General features: G+C 54.2%; 1 protein-coding gene across 4 annotated transcripts in view; it reads right to left on the bottom strand.

The window, feature by feature from the left end:
• Positions 1 to 5207: 5207 nt before the first annotated feature.
• Positions 5208 to 21617, bottom strand: part of TTC13 (tetratricopeptide repeat domain 13) — a 44931-nt gene continuing 28521 nt past the window's right edge. For 2 of the 4 annotated variants that reach the window (XM_079763490.1, XM_079763492.1), the window contains 12 exons: positions 18092 to 18248; positions 16614 to 16744; positions 15363 to 15495; positions 14253 to 14345; positions 13031 to 13114; positions 12624 to 12708; positions 10896 to 11002; positions 10496 to 10631; positions 9558 to 9637; positions 7559 to 7637; positions 7346 to 7425; positions 5208 to 6030 (listed from right to left, as the gene is read on the bottom strand). In XM_079763490.1, coding sequence (XP_079619616.1) covers positions 5916 to 6030; positions 7346 to 7425; positions 7559 to 7637; positions 9558 to 9637; positions 10496 to 10631; positions 10896 to 11002; positions 12624 to 12708; positions 13031 to 13114; positions 14253 to 14345; positions 15363 to 15495; positions 16614 to 16744; positions 18092 to 18248 — 1280 coding nt within the window. In that variant the 3' untranslated portion in view covers positions 5208 to 5915. Of the gene's footprint in view, positions 6031 to 7345; positions 7426 to 7558; positions 7638 to 9557; positions 9638 to 10495; positions 10632 to 10895; positions 11006 to 12623; positions 12709 to 13030; positions 13115 to 14252; positions 14346 to 15362; positions 15496 to 16613; positions 16745 to 18091; positions 18249 to 21617 lie in introns of all 4 variants that reach the window. The other 2 variants (XM_079763489.1, XM_079763491.1) reach the window with 1 other exon arrangement.

The following is a 21617-nucleotide window of genomic DNA, read 5'->3' as shown; positions in this document are numbered from 1 at the left end:
TCCCCGCGGCCGGTGGAGCCGCCGTGGCGCCACGTGGCCACTTGGACAAAGGAAACTTTTCCGCCCGGAAATGTGCCCGAAAAGCCGGCACCCGGGGGCCCGCCGCCGCCCGTTCCTCCCCGTCCCTTCCCCCGTGAGCATCTTCTGCTTCTGTTTTTAAAGGTTCTTTTTAAAAATATTTTTTAAATTGATTTCAGAGAGGAAGGGAGAGGGATAAAGATGGAAACATCAATGATGAGGGAGAATCATGGATCGGCTGCCACCTGCTCGCCCCCCACTCTGGGGACCTGCAACCGGGGCATGTGCCCTTGACCGTGGAACCGTGACTTCCTGGTTCACAGGTCCACGCTCAACCTCTGAGCCACGCCGGCCCGGGTCTTCTGCTTTCCTCTGAGCCCAGGACACTGGGCCATTGTCCTGGCGCGGGGAGCTGACACAGGAGGGGTGGGCAGAGAGCAGCCAGGAGGCCACTGGACTAGTGTCCGGGGTGCTAAAAAGGAAATTAGTTCCCGCTCCTCCTAAAGAGAGTTCCTCCCGCAGGGCCCGCCGCCTGCCCTGCGTTTTGCCGCTGTGGGTGGGGAGGCCCCTGAGATGCCGCCAGGCCTCTGCTTTCTCGGATGCCGCACGTGAAATGGCAGATTTATTTTGGAATCTCAGAAAGCCGGAGGGCTCAGCCGCCAGATGCTTGCCAACAACCTGGAGAGGGGCGGCCGGTTTCCCTAGGCAGAGACATCCCAACAGTGTGGGGGCCAGGTTGGTCATTTTGAAGTGTGGCCCAGACCACAAAAATCCAAGTTATACTGAGCCCGGCCGGCGTGGCTCAGTGGTTGAGCATTGACCTGTGAACCAGGAGGTCACCGTTTGATTACTGGTCAGGGCACATGCCAGGGTTGCGGGCTCGATCCCCAGTGTGGGGCGTGCAGGAGGCAGCCGATCCATGGTTCTCTCTCATCATTGATGTTTCTCTCTCCCTCTCCCTTCCTCTCTGAAATCAATAAAAATATATTTTAAAAAATTATACAGAGTTCTTATCCATTTTACCATCTGGCTGATTTGAACAAGACTGTAACCCTATCTCAGATGAGAATTCAGTATCATCTCTTAAAACAAAAACTGCAATTTGGCTGTTCCTTTGCTTTCCAAGTAACACTTGGATAATTCTGAACACAATTGTACAGATAATTTACAAAGTTCTGGGGGTTTTTTGTTTGATTTTTAATATATTTTTATTGATTTCAGAGAGGAAGGGAGAAGAGAGAGATAGAAACATCAATGATGAGAGAGAATCATTGAACCGCTTCCTCCTTCATGCCCCCTACTGGGGATCCAGCCCACAACCTGGGCATGTGCCCTTGACCGGAATCGAACCCGGGACCCTTCAGTCTGCAGGCTGACGCTCTAGCCACTGAGCCAAACCAGCGAGGGCCAAAGTTCTGTTTTAAATGCGAAATGGCCTTATCATCTTCTGGCCCAGAAAGTCTTAAGAAAATATTTTTAGAATGTCATGAATGTGGCAAGCTCTATAATACAAGACACTGTTATCAACAATGTTATCAGCATGATATCCTGGGAACAGCCACCAGATAGAGCCTGGATTGCACAGTATGTGAAAGACTGTGTATGATGAGAAGAACTTTTGGGAATTATTCTTCTCTACCAGAGGCCCGGTGCACGGAATTCGTGCATGGGTTGGGTCCCTAGGCCTGGCCGGTGATCAGGGCCGATTTTGGGGTGACCGCTGGGGCAATCAGGGGGCCCCCCGCTGGCACCCGCCTTGGCTGGCTGTCGCCCCGGGTCCGGGCCTGCGGGCTGGGGACAGCTCCCGTGCTGAGCGTCTGCCCCCCTGGTGGTCAGAGCACATCATAGCGACCGGTCGTTCTGCCGTTCGGTCGATTTGCATATTAGGCTTTTATTGGATAGGATTGAAGTTGCTACATAGGTCCGGTACACTAACCTGAGTCCCACTGATTTCTTCTGGGGATCCTTGTTTAGTAGGGAGTGGCATAGAAACATGTGTTCTTGAGAGTTCACTGACATCTTGGAACTTGCTTTGAAATTCACATCGGAAACTCGGACCCCTGTGGTTTTTAGAGCTGCGAATGCTGCTTTCAAGAAAGCACGACCCGATTACGCTTTTCAGACCAAATGCAATTTATTGCCTGAGAAGTCGTGCTATAAAGATGGCCTGACAGACACAATTCAAGGACGTCAGCCAAAAAGTACGTCAAGTCCACGGTCTGGAAGATAAGGGGCAGCTAAAGGGAAACACCTTCCAGGTTATAAGACACTCGGGGAATTAAAGAACGTGGCTGAAACTGGTGGGGAATGAATATGCATATTCATGAACTCCAGGGGAGAAATAAAAATAGACAAATTCCAGATATGTAATAAGGTAAACTAGTGAGATGGCTCTAGTGTAAGAATTGTAAAAATTAATATAAACAGAGCCGTTTTTTAGAGAGAGCGAGCGAGCGAGGAAGGGAGAGAGAAACATCCATTGTCTGTCTCCTGCACATTCCCTACTGGGGATCGAGCCAGCAACTCGGGCATGTGCCTTCACGGGGGAATCAAATCCGTGACCTCTTGGCTGACCTCTTGGCGCATGGAACTACGCTCATCCAACTGAGCCACATCGGCCGGGCCCAAAGGGTGCTACTTCCTGTGTGTTCCTCCCCTGGTGAGCAGTTAATTCTAAATAAAGATGATAGGCCGGCTGGTGTGGGTCAGTGGATGAGCGTCGACCTATGAACCAGGAGGTCAGGGTTCGATTCCCAGTCAGGGCACATGCCCAGGTTATGGGCTCAATTCCCAGTGTGGGGCGTGCAGGAGGCAGCCGATCCATGATTCTATCCATGATAGAAACTGATGTTTCTATCGCTCTCTCCCTCTCCCTTCCTCTTTGAAATCAATAAAAATATTTTAAAAAAGCAAAAAGATGGGGATGACAGCAGCAACCTTTCTGGTGTCACAGGAGAGAGGAGAGGCCTGGGGAAGACCCTGCGTGTGCTGTATGTGTCGTGTTCAAACACATGTCATGTTCACATCCCTGGGGCTTACGAATGGCTGTTCCAGGACTGTTATCTTCCTGGTTGAAGATCAGGGCATGGCTCCTCTTCTCTCTCCGCTGCCCATCCCAACGTGCTGACGACACAGCCGAATGTCAGCCACAAGTCGTGTAGGCTGTTAGTACAGGGTCTGGGGAATGGCCTGGCCCGCGTGGCTCGGTGGTTGAGCATCGACCCATGAACCAGGAGGTCAATTCCCGGTCAGGACACATGCCCTGGTTGCAGGCTCTATCCCAAGGATCCCCAGTGCAGGAGGCAGCTGAACAATGATTCCTCTCATTGATGTTTCTATCCCTCTCCATTCCTCTCTGAAATCAATAAAAATATATTAACACACACACACAAACAGATGTCTGGGGAATGAATTTGTTTTCCCAGTTTGCGAGCCCAGTCCCCCGCAGAGAAACCCTCGAGGTCATGGAAAGCCACAGGGCCAGCATCCCGGCTTCTCCGCGCCCATGACCAGCTCTAACAGTGCCAGCCGGTTGCGGAAACCGAGGGTGAAGCGCCAGGCACCGTGGCAAACGATGACAGTTTGGGGCAGGCCGCCTCTTGGTGACAGGGCCAGGCAGTGTATGTGCTGGTGGACGAAGCCACCTTCCTTACAGAAGCTTTCTGTTGGGATGCGGGCAGGCCCCGAGGACGATGACTCATCCGGCATCTGTTACTGGTTATTCCAGATGCCGCCCGGCCTGGGCTCTGCGCTACACTCCCACCCCCAGAGAGGATGGGCCGGAGGTGGGGGTGGGGATGGAGGGGGCGGGAGTGAGCCTGGTTATTTTTTTGTTGTGGTTCATCCCCTCACCTGAGGATATTTCCCCATTGATTTTTAGAGTGGAAAAAGAGGGGGAGAGACACAGAGAGAAACATCAACGTGAGAGAGACACATGCACTCTGGCCAGGGCCAGGGATCGAGCCTGCACTCGAGGTACATGCCCTTGACCAGAACTGAACCTGGGACCCTTCAGTCCGCAGGCCGCCGCTCTATCCACTTAGCCACACTGGCCAGGGCAAACCCGGTTGATATAGACCAGCAGGGACTTGGTGTGGTTGGAGGGCTGAGTTCATGACTGAGACAAGGAGGAAGGGAAAGACAGGATGACCTGACAGATGTACTCTCAGCAGAAATTTGCATTGAATGTTTTGAGGGGTTGGGGTGTCCTTCCGATTGTAGGGAGAACTTTTACTGAGATAACCATGGCCTGCCACCAAGTCCGAGCAGGGGCGAGGCACCCCCGTGTCTAAGGAACAGAATCGCCTTCTCCGGGAAAAGCCACAGGAACCAAAACGGGGCCCTTCTGTCCTCTGATGTCATTTTTTTTTTTTTAACTATTTGTATTGATTTCAGATTGGAAGAGGGAGAGAGAGAGACATCAATGATGAGAATCACTGATCGGCTGCCTCCTGCGCACCCCACACTGGGGATGGAGCCCGAAACCCAGGCATGTGCCCCGACTGGGAATCAAACCGTGACCTCCTGGTTCATGGGCCGAAGCTCACTGAGCCACGCCGGCTGGACTGGAAGCTTCTGGATTCTGGGTACAGAGGCTCTTTGCTGGATAGAGCTCTTACTAGGAAGCAAGTCCACGCTTCAGGTTAGAACTGCGCAGGGGCACGAGGCAAGCAGACCCGTTTGCGAGGTGTCCCAGGGCCCGGCCTGCATTTACGGGCGCACGCTGCCGTCACAGCTGACGTGTGTAGGCCCAGGACCCGGAGTACAAGTGGAATTTTCCTTGCCGCGGCCGAGGCCGGTAACTTTCCAGAGTAATTTAAACCAGGACGGGTCCTGTCAACGGCAGTGATTCAAGCCCACTGGCGGAGGCAGTAGCCCCAGGCTCGGTGCTGCCACCTAACTCGGGTCAGCACTCAACGGTAACCCTGTTTCCTGGCCCTGGGCGGCTTCCCGGGCATCCTAGCGTTGGCTGGCCAGACGGACGTTTGTCCGAAGGGCGAGCCCCACCCGATGGGTCGGCCGTGCCCTGCGGAGCCTGGCGGGTCACTGGCTAACGTCCAGCTGTTACATCCCAGGAGCACAGACCCGCGAGGCCCGCCGAGCTGCTCTGCGCAAGGACCCGGCGTAAACACTGGTAACAGAACGCAGGGAGTGGGTTCGCTCTTTAACCAAAAGCAAAGAACAAGGAAGACGGTTGGAAATGGCAATAGTTTAATGAGCCCGTCTCACGCACGCTCATGTACCGTCTGCGAAGGATGATCGGTACTTTTCCGGATGCTCTTATGCCTGCAGTGAAACTGGTTCACAAAATAAAAGCATACATGATCCAGTGTCTAAAACCGGGGATTCAGAGACATCACCCCTGTCTATTTTTCCCAACAGAGAGGAAAAACAAAAACATGGTTCGGTAATTCCGTTTGGGTCCACACCAAAGCTGCGCTCCGGGCTGCGGGCTCCGCGCAGGCGCCTCCACGGCAGCCCCAGCGGAGAGCCCGCAGGCGAGGTCACGGGAGTCGGAGGCAGACGCCCGGCACGATGTACATAAAATAAAAGCCTGGGAAACGCAGACCTGTGCAGGGACGCCAACACGCCTGCCGTGCTGGTCTGCTCCTTTTTGCTGTTAGGTTTTGGTTGTGAAGTAAACTTTTGGCTGCGAGGGAGGAGCTGTAGGACGTTCGAGTGGAAGCCAGCAGGCCCCGGGCGAACACCCACACCTTCCCTCCCCCAGATCCCCGCACGATTGCTGTTCTGGTGCCGAAAGTAAAGACAGCGATTTCAAGTATTCAAAAATTGGTATCAAAAGTAATAAAGGACCTAATTTCTTTGTAATCCCACGTTTTAAAAAATAACTTAAGGAGCAGGAGTCCGGCCCTTTCCTGGACGAGCCCGCGGCGCGGCTACAGCGGCTGCAGGCAGCGCGGCGCGGCGTCGGCGTTCAGCACCTCGATCATGGACCGCAGCGTGGGGAACGTCTCCGACACGGAGGGCAGCGTCTTGTAAGAAGGCGAGATGCTGAAAAGGAAGCACACAGGAGGGTGTGAACGGCCACACGACTGTACAAGAACGGCGAGGCTTATGCTGTACTCCTTCCCACTGTCCTACCCTCTTTCCAACAGCCCACGGGTGTGTGACGGACGGTTATCGCAAAAACACGGAGCTGTGAGCGGACACGCCCTCTGGGCACCCAGGCACCCGAAGGCTCATGCGATGAGCTGCTCAGGAGCTCAATCCATGTCTTTGGGGGAAATATTAACACTCTGATTTGCACACGAGTGTGAGGTGCACACTCCCCCTGGCGTGCACCTGTGGAGCAGGAAACCCGAAACAAGCCTATCCCGGAAGGACGTGGGCCGCGAGACACGTGGCAAGGCTAACGGGATGGGCAGACGGAACCAGATCCCGCAGGCAGGAGCTCCGTCTCAGCCGGGACCACGGCCGGCGGCTGGCAGAGTGGCCGCCGTGGCCTGTAGACAGATGTGCCCGGCACCCGGCGGAGGTTACCATGGGAAACGTGGAGAAGGAGCAGGGTGAGGGTGGCCGTAGAGCGAAGCTGGTTTAATCTCTGCTGACGGTCAGAGCATCTGCGAGCGGTTCCATCCCAAGCCCCCACTCCTCCGCGGCTTCTGCAGACCGGAGCCAGGAGGGTCGGAGGCGGCTGACTGCGGGGCGCATGGCAGTGTTCACTGGCGCACACACGTGTCACCGCAGTGAGGACAAAGCCCTCCTGCTCAGAGCCGAGAGCAGTGCCAGCGCCGCTGCCCGGGCCACGCTGCACGGGGACTCGGCCGGCGCGGGCTCGGTGCAGAGTCCACTCGCTCCTGAGCACGGAGCCACAGGGGCTGGGTGAGGGGTACGTGAGCCACGAGAGCTGACTGTCTGGTTACATAAAGAGACATTTGCCGCTTTCTTTCACAAGTGACTTCATTTATTCTTCATTGTCATCCACACACTCACCCTTGAGGGGTCTTACACGCCCGCACACCGCCTGCCCGAGAGAGTAACCCAGGGCCGTGGTTGGCAAACCGCGGCTCGCGAGCCCCATGCGGCTCTTTGGCCCCTGGAGTGTGGCTCTTCCACAAAACACCACGGCCTGGGTGAGTCTATTTTGAAGAAGTGGTGTTAGAAGGAGTTTAAGTTTAAAAAATTTGGCTCTCCAAAGAAATGTCAATCGTTGTACTATTGATAGTTGGCTCTGCTGACTCATGAGTTTGCCGACCCCTGACCCAGGGCAACGAGCGAGTCCAGCTCCTCAGAGGCAGCGGCCCCGGGAGCGGCGGCCCCTTTTCCCCCATCAGCTCAACCCCCTCTGCGGGCCCGCGGGACTGACCTTTTCAAGTTCATCCAGCTTTTGGCTGCTTTGCTGAAGGCCTCGGAACCGGGGGCTGTCATGGCTTCGAAGTCAACCAGCTGAGAGAGAAGGAGCGTCAGGGAGGGGGTTAGATACGGAGGAGCGGCTCTCCCCGGGGCATCCGGTCACTCCCGGGGCTTCACAGCCCGCAGCCCGGCTGGCACGGCCATCCGCCCCGGGCCCGCCGCCTACCTTGCCCTTGGGAATCTTCCCGGCGACTTCCTTGCCGCTGGCCATCAGCGCCCCCACGATCACCGAGTACGCGATCACGCTGTTAAAGGAAGCACGGTCAGTTCCCGGCTCCCCGGGCTGCCCGTCGTGAAAGATGACAGTTCTTTTCCCTTAAAGTCCTCTGAGCGTTAAACCTAAGACTGCCTTCCTTGGGCTTAAAGAGCACTTACTAATTCACTACAAAAGGATTTAAAATGGAAGGGTCCATGTGACCAAGAATTACTCTTTTTCTGAGGAATAAAAGCCTTCTTGTAATTAGGACGTTTCTTCCCTTAGGTTTTCCATTCCTGGGGACAATGAATTAGAAAATATGTCTGTTTATATTTAACAGCTGCCTGCGGCTTGGCTGTAACATGCCCATCAGCAATATACCCTGTAGATCCAGACTGATCCTGAAGATCCAGATTGATCCCATCGTTTAAGCATTAAAAACGGAGAAGAAACACAGAGCACGCTCTCCCGAACGAGCTACCAGCGGCTTGAAAACCGACACGTTGTGTCCGTCTCCTTCCCGCACAGACAGACTCCCCCGATTCTCGCGTCTTTGTGATGCCGGAGCGTGTGCCGGGCCAGGCGGCCCAGGACGCAGATAACTGAGCGGGGCTCTGGCCTCTGACGGGGGTGAGCGGGCCGCTGGGACAGGAGTCGCCCGGGGCTCCCCCACCAGGGGGGCCTCACGGAGGGCACGGAGGCGGAGGAGATGGCAGGACCCGGGCCGGCACAGCAGGAGGGAGCGGCAAGTGGGGACTGGAGGATGCGAGGGGAGGTGGGAGGTGGTGGGGCAGGACCCTCAGAGGTTCCGCAGTGCAGAGGGGGAGGGAGGGGCGAGGCCAGGGTGGACCAGGCAGGATGGGGCCAGGCCCGGGCCCGATGCCACCGTGTCTGCGCCTGAGTCACAGGCACACAGCACTGGGGCACAGGGCGGGGAGGAGGAAGGCCTGGAGCCAGGAGCCGGGTTAGCAAGGCTGTGCCGCGAGGGGACAGGGTGGTGCCGCGGCAGGGACAGTGAGGACAGGGAGAGAGACCTGAGGTCAGGAGGAAGCGTCAATGGGGTTTAGGGACCGGACAGAAGTGGGGACCGAGGGAAGCGTCGAGAGTGACTGCAGCTCGACCTCCTTCACGCGTCACATGGAGCGCGGAGCCGCTGTGGGGACGGTGACAAACCGCCGGGTGTCCGCAGAGGGCGCGTAGAGGCGGAGGAAAGGGTACGCACAGGCGGGATGTGTATCCTGTGCTCAGGGGCACGGTTAATAATAACTTGGGGATGTTACAATACTATGTTCCTATTTTGTTTCAAAGCCTCTTAATATTCTAATAGATTTACTACCACATTGAGGAGAGTTTTACGTTTAAAGTACTAATAAAGACGCACAAGTATGTTACTTGAGCCAGAAACACCTTAAATGCAAACAGGTGCTACGCCAGCACACGCCAGCAACATGCTTTGCTGCACGCAGCACGGGGCGCCCTGCAGACACCGCCCTTGTTACTGACATCTACACCCTGAAGGGGCCACGAGCCGGCATTTATTCACACGGTGAAAACAGGATGGAATGGTGGGTGGCTCAAAAGTGTAAAACATTAGGGCTAAAGGTCAATCAATGGCCAAAATTTGGGGGAGAGAGGGCACGAAGGTGGGGTAACAGTCTGGGCGAATATGAAAATTAAGGTACAAGGAGCACGAAGCCTGCACACAGTAGGCCTCCAACACACCTTCATGGAACGCGTGAGCCCCGAGCTGCAGCACTCAAGCACACACCGTCAGAACTCGCTCCTAATTACTGTTGATGACGCGGGAGATCAAGGACATAATGTGGGGGTGGATTTTGAAAAAAAACCAAAGGCAGGCTTCTGGTCTTTGATGGGGCACTTTCGTACCCACACCCACAGGAGGAAGTGTAAGCAAATAAAGAACATTTTTCTCAATGTGAAACCTTTTACAGTATAGGCCAGCACTCACCTGGATCCTCGAGAGAGTGGCATTAAATTATAGAAGTAATAAACTAAGGATAAGATTAAGTTGCAAACAGCGTCAGCCTCCTAGGAAAAAAGACACATGCCCGTGAGCTCACACACTCGATGACAGACTGTCTTTAAGGGGTGACAACACTTCATCTCCCTCCTCCCACAACCTGCTCCCACTCCTGACACCTGGCACTCCCCTGTAGTTTTGCTAACAAAAGGGTGCACGGTCCAGTTTAGAGCCTACCTTCCCAGCTGTTTTTACATCTGCAATCTTTTCTGATAAGCACACAAATCTCTATCTGCTTTAATGTTATTTGCAAGGTCAAAAATATACATCGAGATGAAAATAAAGCACTTATTAGTATGGACTATGCCTTTTACAAGCCTCTCTACCTCAAAAGACTATGGTAATCCCTCCTCTGCCCAGAGATGTAGGTGGTAAATATGCTTAATTATGTATAAAACTTAGATGCTTAATTATATGAAGGACTTGATTAAAAATGAGAGAGAAAGAAGGTGCCTTCCTGGGGCCTCGGGCACCCGTTCCAGGACGTGGATGGAGCCTCAGACTCTCGGCCCAGGGGCAGCGCAGGCATGGGGGACCGGCCAGATCCCGCCTCCGGGGAACCCCCTGCCGTTGGGGTGGGCAATGGAGGGACAAGGTCACAGAGCAGAAAAGGTCACTTTCATCAGGGACCGAATTTTTCATTTCAGTCGTGACAAAGCCCGAATGTATGATAATAAATTCATCTCCCCCTCCCCAATTACTGCAGTTACTGAATGTGGGGAGCGCTTTGATAAGAACATTTAACATACGTACAGGACCACGAGAGCTGATTTCAAGCATAAAATGTACGATCCCCAGGAGAGGGCAGAGGCTTCGTTTACAGAGAAGCCACAGGCAGCGTGGACGAGGGGGACACACACACCCACCCCAAACTCCGACGAGAGGATGAGCACTTTCCCTTTGGCGGTCAGGTCTTTGTAGAGGGCGTCGATTTCCGCGTGATATAACTGTGTTCTTTCTTCTGTGGTCTGAGTCTCCACAGAGAACAGTATGTTGCCGACCCTAAGAATACAGGAACGCGTGTCAGGGGCATGTGCTATAGAACCCAGAGCCAAACCCAGAGAGTGAAAAAGGAAGCAAATGGCACGCTGACGTGGCACAGGCCATGCGGAGAGCGGGCCCCGCCTTTCCAACCACATGGATGATGACTGGTTACGGCCACACGCGGCCTTGTTTCATCAGGGAACAGGGACGGCCCTGCCTGCGGAGTCTCCGTGGCAACCGGCACAAAGCACAGCCCCGCCCTGCACCGGCGACCGCACGTACTTGTCCCCGGTGATGGTGATGGTGAAGCCGTCGAACTCCTTCCCCTGGTCCTTGAGGCTGGGGACCTTGGTGTTCACCGTGAAGCCGTCCTTCGTCTTAGTATTGAACTGCTTTCGGGGGAAAAGGAAATGCACGTTACTCGTGTACACGCCACTGTCCACCCCCACCTGCCGCTGTGCGGGGCGGACTCGACGCCGCGCTCCCAGGAGGTCACAGAGGTCCCCGAGGCACAGACCCGCCATCAGGGACAGAGCACAGGCCCCAGCACAGACCCCGGGCCCAGCTCGCAGCCCGCAGGGCCCCCAACGAGGCTGCAGAGAACCTCAGCACCGCAGGCCCCGGCTCCCGCACCAGCCAGGGCGCCGCCCACGCCTGGAGCTGCTCGGGTTTGGGTGGCTTCTCCTGCTCGTCGTCGGCAGCAACTCCGAGTCCGAGCAAAGATCTTATTGGCACCGTCACTCAGAGCAGTTCCGGCTCCTGCTGCGCCCCTCCTGAGCGAGTCTGATTGTTCTGGAACGTGTTCCCAGTGACATGTGCCAACTGGGAACGTGGACCCTCACTCCGACTCTGCAGACCACGGGCAGGATGTTCCAGGGATCCCACCAGATGCTCCCTCTCGGCTGCACTGAGCCACTGCAGCCCAGCACGCTTTCCTCTTTAAACCCACACACGTATAACATACTAAAACCTCCCTCAGCTGATTGTGTGTTCTGCCCGATACAGGGAATGTAAGCGCCTAACACACCCACGGGAAACTAGAGATTACGGACAGATGCGGCCAGTGTGCTGAGGGCTGCATCCCAGCAGCCCTCGCAGAGCCGTTCTGCCCGCTGGGGGCATTTGGGGAATTCATGGGAGTGTTCGGTGGCTACAGCAATGAGGTGGGTGTGGCCAAGACTACCTGATGCCCCTCTGGACTTTCCTATAGACGAGAACCTAGTTAGTTATGTACACTAATAAGAGAATTGTGCAAATTGACCATATCTCCATGACACCCACTAATCAGGAGTATGCAAATTAACCAAACAAAGATGGCGGGTTAATTTGCATATGCAGGCACAGAGCAGCCAGGCAGGGCAGGACGCCTGCTATGAGGGGGAGGGCCGAGGGCGGGGGGAACTACAGGAGCGGCGCTCCGGCCAGAGAGGAGAAGACTGAAGGTAGCGGCCAGAGCGAAGGCCTGGGTCCTGGGTGCCAAAGGAAAACCGGTGCCAGCAGCCAGGGGAAGGAAGGCCTATTGCATGAACCTTCGTGCACCGGGCCTCTAGTAACTGAATAACGACCTAGGCCTGGGACTCGTGTTACGATTAGGCACTAAATGTTTGTTACAGTTGTAATATACGCGGAATTTCCCAGGATGGCAAGCCGCACATAAACTGAGGACAGAGTGTACCGAGAATTGTCTGGAACTTTCCCGAGCGTGATTTACCGTTTCAGAGAACCTTGTCACCACATGATTAAAGCAGAATGCACGTATTTTTAAGTTTCCTTCTGTCTCCCACATCAACTGCTTCCACCCTTGCTTCTATGCCTGAGCGCGATGCCCGTGTTTTATTTTATTTTGGTTATTACGCCGCGTGGATATGCGAGGGTTTTCGGGCAGCACACTTTATAAACTTTAACCACTGACGGCGTAAATATTAACGAACATGGCATTTAGCAACTGGGAGAAGGCTGCCGCTTTACTTCTTCCCTGAATGTGTGCCGCGGACCGGATGGTGACCTTACCTTCATGATCGGGAGAAGGTCTTCCACTCTGTGCACCTTCTCCAGAGCTTCTCTCACTTCCAGCAAGCCTTTGGGGTTGTTGGCGCTAAAGGAGAGAGAGAGGGAACTACAATCAACACAGGTGAGGAGGAACGGATACGAAGGCTGACGTCCCTGAGAAAGAACGCCAGAGCAGCCTGCCTTTTAGAAGGAAGAGACTAGAAAAGCCACGCCATCGAGGTCCGTGGAGTCTGTTAGGTTATGAAGAAGGCTGATAAGTCACCATGAAAGGCTTTATGATTCCAAACATGATGTAAACATTTAATGCACTTCGTTTACTCCGTCTATAGGCTTAGTTTTCAAGCTTTATAAACATAACAAACACGTGAAATCGATCCATTACTACGAAAAAGAATTTAAAGGATTACCCGTGATAAATAAGAATTCTGTCTTTAATAAAATGAAGAATCTTCTCAAAATACTCCAGATATCTCATGTTTATCACCTGACCCCTGAAAGAAAGACAATTAGGAGTGTTTACAAAGGAATAGATTCCAAACAACATCGAATGTCCAAGTTAATTGCAAAGAACAATAAGAAAGCCAATAGGACGATGTAGCCACACCTACAGGGAATTCACTCGTTTGCAACCAATGCACGGAGAGGCAAAGGCTGCTGGTCGGCTCATGGAGCCGGTTCTGGGGGGAAAGGTGCCGGCCCGAGTGGGGAGGAAGGTGCCGGCCCTGGAGATGCCCGAGCGGGGAGGAAGGTCCTCAAGGACTCAGCGAGGGTCCGACGTCTGAGCCACTTCCCTCCCGGGGACCCTGGCACTTGTTCAGCGACACGCCTTCCCTCCCCGGGTTCTCCTGACAGCGCTGCTGCCGCTGCCGCCTGACGCCCACCCGCAGGCAGGCCACCAGCCCCACCACCCGCCCTGAAGGATTTCTCTCACATTTCCACGCCCACCCCACCCCCACCCCACCCCCAATCTTAAAACTCCCAGAACTCCATGCTCAGCCACTACGGTGATGTACACACTCCACGGACACATACATGTACCAGAAAATGTACACACCTGATTGGTGTCATGTATACATCGGATTGACGTACACATGTCCAACATGTACACGTCTGACTGGCATGCACATGTACAACATGCATACACCCAACTGCTCCCCAGACTCCCCCAAATCTCGAGTTCATAACTAACAGGAGTGCACTCATGGACACTCTCCCAGCTCTACGCCCACCCCCTTTGTGTCCTGTTGCTACCTGGCCTCCTGGGACACCCACACACCTGAGCCTGACAGGAGTCCCCCTGTGGCCCCATGCTCTCCCCGTGTCCACCCCACCACCAGCGCTCCTCATCTACCTTCCCTCCAACTCCCTCTGCACAGCTTCCCGGCCTGGGTACCTGTTCGCCTGAGCTATCGCACAGCTTCCTGACCGCGCCCCTGCCTCCCAGGGACCGCGCTTCCTCCTGCAGCGGGACCCGCTGAGAGCATGCAGGCAGGACTCTGCACGGCAGAGCGGTCTGTGCGGGCCCTTGTCCAGGTCACCAGGAATGAGCGATGGGTCCCTCCTGGTCTCCAGGCTCACGATTTAGGATAAACTCGGATGAAGACAGAAAAGATGCACGGGGGGTCCTACCTGATTAAATTGATGTGGTTGTTAAAACCTCTGCTCAGACTGCGTGCCGGCATCTGATCTAACCACAGCACCGGCTGGTCCGGGTCGGCGATCCTGTGAAACAGAGCTTGTTACAGACGAAGGCCTTCCACAGCCCAGAAAGGTTCAAACGCGCTAACGGTAAAACGGCGTCTCTGCACAAGCGGGGAGCAAGCGATGGATGGCTCGGACCAAACTCCAACTGGCTGCCCCGCCTGGCCACGTGGGAAGTCAGGACAGGCTTACTCGTGGGGCGGCATTTTCTCGTGAAAGTGGGTACCACCGTGGCCTACGCCGGAGCTGGGCCCCCAGGCACACACGGCAGCTATGGAGACACGCACCGGAGTCCATGCCAAGGCCACAGGCACATGCTCTTTCGAAACGACTGCTCTTCCGGCCGGTGCGGCTCAGCTGGCTGAGCGCCGTCCCACGCCCCAAAAGGGGGCCGGTTCTGTTCCCAGTCAGGGCACCCACCCAGGCTGTGGGCGCAGTCCCCTCTTGGGGGCAAGGGAGGTAACCGATCAATGTTTCTCTCTCCCCCTCCCTTCCTCTCTAAAATAAATAAAAACGTATTTTTTCTTAAAAAATAAAAAGATTGCCTTTTCTAAAATACTTTTAAAAAAATGTACTTGGACACATGATAACTCCTATTCTGTAAACAGTAACTGAGTGTATTTCAAAGAACAAGGATGCAGGCAATACTTGACAAATTTAGCGAGGATCATGTAACGTAAGAGGCTTCTTGTTAGGAAATAAAACAGAACTCGAAACCTGTTGAGGAGACTTTTTTTTTTAATCCTCACCCGAGGATATTTTTTCCATTGATTTTTAGAGAGAGTGGAAGAGAGAAGGAAAGACAGAGAGAAATATCAATGTGAGAGAGACACAATGAGTGGTTGCCTCCTGCCTGAGTCCTGACCAGGGCCCAGGCCGGGGAGGAGCCTGCAACCGAGGTTCGTGCCCTTGACAGGAATGGAACCAGGGACCCTTCGGTCTGCAGGCCGAGGCTCTATCCACTGAGCCACACCGGCCAGGGCGAGGAGACCTATTTTACGAGGATGAGACCCCGTCTGTCATGCAAATGCTGGTTACCGTCTCCACTTCACTGCGATGTCGAACATGTCCCTCCACTGCATCAGCCGCGTCTTGCCGTTCATGCGCACCTTCGAGCTGGTCCAGGTCCGCTGCACGGCCTGCATGACCTCCAGGGCGGCCAGGCCCATGGCTGCGGGAGAAACCGTGAGGGAGCGGCGGCAGGGCACGCGGCGGGCCTGAGCCCGCGCCTCAGGGGTAACTCGTCGTTACACAGCGGATCCTTGAACACAATGGGTTTGGGGCACGGACCACCTGCACAGCTGGAAACCCGGGGACCACTTTGACTCCCCCAAATTAACTGCCAATAGCCCACTGCTGACCAAAAGCCTTCCTTACTGCACAAATATCGATTAACACATATTTTATACGAAATGTGTATTATATACTCTATTCTTAGGATACAGTAAACCTGAGAAATAAAGAGGTCATTAAATCATAAGGAAGAGAAATGCCTTCACAGTTCTGTACTGTATATGCCGTTACGGTTACATCGTCCGTTTGCCAGACAACTGTCTGCCGGCACCCACACCAGTACTGCCTTACGCGGTGCACTGTGGGGGTTACACCTGCTAGTAACACCAGACATGACACATGAAAAGCCCATGTGGAAAGCTGAGACGTATCTGCAGGTGTCAGGGTTCATGCGCTGGCAGGGAGGAGCCAGCCATCTGACTGCTTCACGGTAGCCTCGTGTGGTCACGCGGCGGCTTCCCAGCAGAAGGAAATCTCTGAGTTTCCACAGGTGCACGGAAAATACCCACGCATGAGTGGGCCCCTGCAGGTCAAACCTGCGTTCTCCAAGGTCAATGTGTAAAGAAAGAACCACGAGTGTGGACATGTAACTAGACCGGAAGCACGCCGCAATCATGATGGCCCTGCCAAAACGCAACCTTTCCGAGGGGACTAGAGACACCCCAAAGGTGTCCCTCCCGTCGGCTCCCTCCCGAAGCACCGGAGGCCTCCAGGAAGGAAGCCGCTCCGGGGGACGGGGGACACGCCGCCTGCCCCGCGGGAGGCCTCCGACTGACCTACGGTCTCTGTTTATGTCCGCACCATGGCAACCGCACGGAGCCGGGGCAGGAGGCAGTCCCTCGGAATGCAGGTGAATGAACCCACACATTTCTGTGATGATCACGTGGAGATGTTGAGGAAGCACAACAAACGTTTGTGTGTTTTTTAAAGCACAGCGTGGTGTAGCCATCCTTGCTCCTCTGTCTGAAAGTTCCATTTTCGGAGCGTTTCACGTACCTCTGTGTATCCTCTTGTTGGGCAGGAAACCAGGCGTTTCGTACTGCATCAGCGATCCCAAGCGGTCCGCGACGCAGATCAGCTCCTGCACCTCAGGCTTGTAGCTCTCGAAGTTCTGGTGCAGCACGTCTCTGGAAGAAACCATCCGGACACCATAAGGACCTTTACAACGGGCATCGGGCCGTCGGATTTCCCCGGAAGGGCAGTCACCGCCTCCACCGAAAGCCAATCAGGAAGCCGACGGCCACCGGGTTGCTGCTGATTCTCACATTAACCATCTGATTCTGTGGGATGCTGGGGCCTGAATCGGCACCGAGTTCTTCCTCGGCAGGACCTGCATCTGCTTCTGGTGAGATCCCGGGAGAGCCTCCCACGCGGGGTCCCTGCAGCCCTTTCCGGTTCAGCCAAGCCCTCCTGCCTGTGCCTCCAGCATGCTTTTTTTTTTTTTAATATGTTTTTATTGATCTTTAGAGAGAGGGATAGAGAGATAGAAACATCACCCATAGGCTGCCTCCTGCATGCCCCTACTAGGGATCGAGCCCGCAATACTGGGATGTGCCCCGAGCAGGAATTGAACCAGTGTCCTCTTGGTTCCTGGGCTGATGCTCAACCAGTGAGCCTCAGCGGCTGGGCTGCCTCCAGCATTCTACCACCGGAGCTGTTCGATGCACCTGCCTCTGGGACACCTTCCTTGTAAAGGTGCTGACCACTCGCCATCCCAGTTTGGACCCCACTTCTTTCTTTTTAGAGAGTGAGAGGGTTGATTCTTATGGAATTTTCTTAATTTGTAAGACACTGTGGCCTCACAGGAATCAGTATCTACTCTAAATCTCACGGTGCTGTGATGGGAGAGCCCTTCGGCATCTCCGCTTTGCCCTATGGCAGCAGTCGTTGGCCAGCAGTGTGATTTCAGACTGTCAGTATGTTAAGCAACTTGTTGTAAAAGTAACGTAGCAAAAGAATAATGCGTATCAAAGGCTGCCAGTCAGTCCAAGCACATCTGAAAGTTGACGACTGCCCACGATTAGCAGGGAAGATCCGACTAGAAGAAAGGACGATATCCAGAGGTAAGTTTCATGGTTCTTTAGAACCTCAAGAAGCCGGGCCGGTGCAACTGAGAGGCTGAGCGTCGACCTATGAACCAGGAGGTCACGATTCAATTCCTGGTCAGGGCACATGCCTGGATTGCAGGCTTGATCCCCACTGTGGGCCAGGAGGAGAGAGAATCATGGATCAGCAGGAGGCAGCCGATCCATGATTCTCTCTCATCCTTGATGTTTCTATCTCTTTGCCCCTCTCCTTTCCTCTCTTTGAAGTCAATAAAAGAAATATATATATATAATAAAAAGAAATATTTGCAGACGTGTCAAATCCAAAAGTAATCAGAAACGGGAACAGAAAGCCATTTACTGGTGAAGAGAGAGCCTGAGGGACTCATCGTTCTGCCTGGACAAGAGGACCCCCTTCAGGGCACTCACTTGATGTGGGGCTGCAGGCCCGGCTGCTCCTCGTAGTCTTCTATGAGGAAGGGCAGGTTCTTAGCCCAGTGGTCCTTGAAGCTCCCGGGCAGGTCCGCGTCCACGTTGTACTCCGTGAGGGGCGTGTCCAGGTGCGCGTGGAGGTACCGCGAGTACTCTGCGGGCAGAAGTGAGAGCTCACACACCGCCTGCCGCTAAAGGAGCATCTTCCACAGCTGGCTGCCACACAAATGTTTGTGACAACTTCACTTAATTACAGTAACTCTAAGTGGGGAGCATCATGCTACACGGAAGCAGCCAGCCAGAGAAAGACAAGTATCACATGATCTCACTCATATGTGGGATCTAATGAACAAAACAGATGCAGAGATACAGAGGCATGAAACAGAGGGATGAATTTCAGCGGGAAGGCGGGGGTGGGTAGGTGGGAAGAGATTAACTGGGGAATTTATATGCTTATATGCATAACATTAACGCAGTGCCTGCCTCCTGAAGGGGTGGGAGCGAGGTGGGGGGGTCAATGGGGAAAAAAGAGACATCTGTAATACTTTCAACAATAAAGATAAATTTTAAAAAAATCCTAGCCCTGACCGGTTTGGCTCAGTGGATAGAGCGTCGGCCTGCGGACTCAGGGGTCCCAGGTTCGATCCGGTCAAGGGCATGTACCTTGGTTGCAGGCACATCCCCAGTAGGAGGTGTGCAGGAGGCAGCTGATGGATGTTTCTCTCTCATCGATGTTTCTAACTCTCTATCCCTCTCTCTTCCTCTCTGTAAAAAAATCAATAAAATATATATTTTTTAAAAATCCTAAATGGAGACTCCAAATTTAATTAAGTCACTATTCTATGTGCTAATCGGAGTGACCTGCCACTGACTGGAGTCTCCAGGTGGAACACGAGCCGTCAGCCGGGCCCCCTGCGGCTGGATTTTAACCACCTTTCCATGAACTGCACCACAGATCTCACGTTTCCACTCCAGATTCTGAGACTCCAAGTGTCAGACTGAGCCTGCTTCTCTGTCACCTGCTCCATGAGTAACTGCCGATATGGTTTCACCAACGGACCGACCGCTGCTTATCTCTACGAAGCAGCGCGGAAAAACCCCGGGACCTGGCGCCCTACCCTCGGGCTAGAGCTCACAAGTCCAAGTTCTCGGAACCAGGAAAAAAGAGGGAATTCAGAGGACAGGGCTGTGCCGCCCAATGGGCAGCCCGTAGCCACCCAGCCACGGAGCACTTACAAGCGGGTGGGGTGACTGAGAAACTGAATTTAGATTTTCATTTAATTTGAATGAATTTAAACTTAAAAGCATTTGATAGTTATTAGAAAACTTCAGTATGTTTGAAAGAACTTGCATATGTGAATCTACTTTTTCAACTTTAAATTTTATGCAATTTAAATTTAGATCAAATACTCCCTGTGAGAATTTATATTTAAATTTTTATGTACTGTACAGGCAAACTTGGAAGACTTAGTACAAAAAAAGTAAAATGTCGAATGAACAGTGCTTTCCTATTAGCTACACGTTGAACTGATATTGTGGATATACGGGATTAAATAAAATGTTCGGTTAAATTCATCCCACCTGTTTGTTTTGACCTTTTTAATGTAGTTACTAGGAAATTTAAATTACGTACACAGTTTGCAATTATCTTCCGTTGGACAGCAGTGTTGTGGAGGGCTCATGGCAAGGAAGGAAAGAGAAGAAATGGGAGGAAAGGGGAGGGATGGGAGGAAAGGGGAGGGATGGGAGGAAAGGGGAGGGATGGGAGGAAAGGGGAGGGATGGGAGGAAAGGGAAGGGATGGGAGGAAAGGGGAGGGATGGGAGGAAAGGGGAGGGATGGGAGGAAAGGGGAGGGATGGGAGGAAAGAGAAGGGATGGGAGGAAAGGGGAGGGATGGGAGGAAAGGGAAGGGATGGAAGGAAAGGGAAGGGATGGGAGGAAAGGGAAGGGATGGGAGGAAAGGGAAGGGATGGGAGGAAAGGGAAGGGATGGGAGGAAAGGGGAGGGATGGGAGGAAAGAGAAGGGATGGGAGGAAAGGGGAGGGATGGGAGGAAAGGGGAGGGATGGGAGGAAAGGGAAGGGATGGGAGGAAAGGGGAGGGATGGGAGGAAAGAGAAGGGATGGGAGGAAAGGGGAGGGATGGGAGGAAAGGGGAGGGATGGGAGGAAAGGGGAGGGATGGGAGGAAAGGGGAGGGATGGGAGGAAAGGGGAGGGATGGGAGGAAAGGGGAGGGATGGGAGGAAAGGGAAGGGATGGGAGGAAAGGGGAGGGATGGGAGGAAAGGGGAGGGATGGCAGGAAAGGGGAGGGATGGGAGGAAAGGGGAGGGATGGGAGGAAAGAGAAGGGATGGGAGGAAAGGGGAGGGATGGGAGGAAAGGGGAGGGATGGGAGGAAAGGGAAGGGATGGGAGGAAAGGGGAGGGATGGGAGGAAAGAGAAGGGATGGGAGGAAAGGGGAGGGATGGGAGGAAAGGGGAGGGATGGGAGGAAAGGGAAGGGATGGGAGGAAAGGGGAGGGATGGGAGGAAAGGGGAGGGATGGGAAGAAGGAGAAGGGATGGGAGGAATGGGAGGAAAGGGAAGGGATGGGAGGAAAGGGGAGGGATGGCAGGAAAGGGGAGGGATGGGAGGAAAGGGGAGGGATGGGAGGAAAGAGAAGGGATGGGAGGAAAGGGGAGGGATGGGAGGAAAGGGGAGGGATGGGAGGAAAGGGGAGGGATGGGAGGAAAGAGAAGGGATGGGAGGAAAGGGGAGGGATGGGAGGAAAGGGGAGGGATGGGAGGAAAGGGGAGGGATGGGAAGAAGGAGAAGGGATGGGAGGAAAGGGGAGGGATGGGAGGAAAGGGGAGGGATGGGAAGAAGGAGAAGGGATGGGAGGAAAGAGAAGGGATGGGAGGAAAGGGGAGGGATGGGAGGAAAGAGAAGGGATGGGAGGAAAGGGGAGGGATGGGAGGAAAGGGGAGGGATGGGAGGAAAGGGGAGGGATGGGAGGAAAGGGGAGGGATGGGAAGAAGGAGAAGGGATGGGAGGAAAGGGGAGGGATGGGAGGAAAGGGGAGGGATGGGAGGAAAGGGGAGGGATGGGAAGAAGGAGAAGGGATGGGAGGAATGGGAGGAAAGGGAAGGGAAGGGAGGAAAGGGGAGGGATGGGAGGAAAGGGAAGGGATGGGAGGAAAGGGGAGGGATGGGAGGAAAGGGAAGGGATGGGAGGAAAGGGAAGGGATGGGAGGAAAGGGAAGGGATGGGAGGAAAGGGGAGGGATGGGAGGAAAGAGAAGGGATGGGAGGAAAGGGGAGGGATGGGAGGAAAGAGAAGGGATGGGAGGAAAGGGGAGTGATGGGAGGAAAGGGAAGGGATGGGAGGAAAGGGAAGGGATGGGAGGAAAGGGGAGGGATGGGAGGAAAGGGGAGGGATGGGAAGAAGGAGAAGGGATGGGAGGAATGGGAGGAAAGGGAAGGGATGGGAGGAAAGGGAAGGGATGGGAGGAAAGGGAAGGGATGGGAGGAAAGGGGAGGGATGGGA

This window comes from Cnephaeus nilssonii (genome assembly GCF_951640355.1).
Source record: "Cnephaeus nilssonii genome assembly, chromosome: 23".
NCBI lineage: Eukaryota > Metazoa > Chordata > Mammalia > Chiroptera > Vespertilionidae > Cnephaeus > Cnephaeus nilssonii.
The sequence above is the reverse complement of the archived record's forward strand: the minus strand, read 5'-3'. Positions and strand labels throughout refer to the sequence as shown.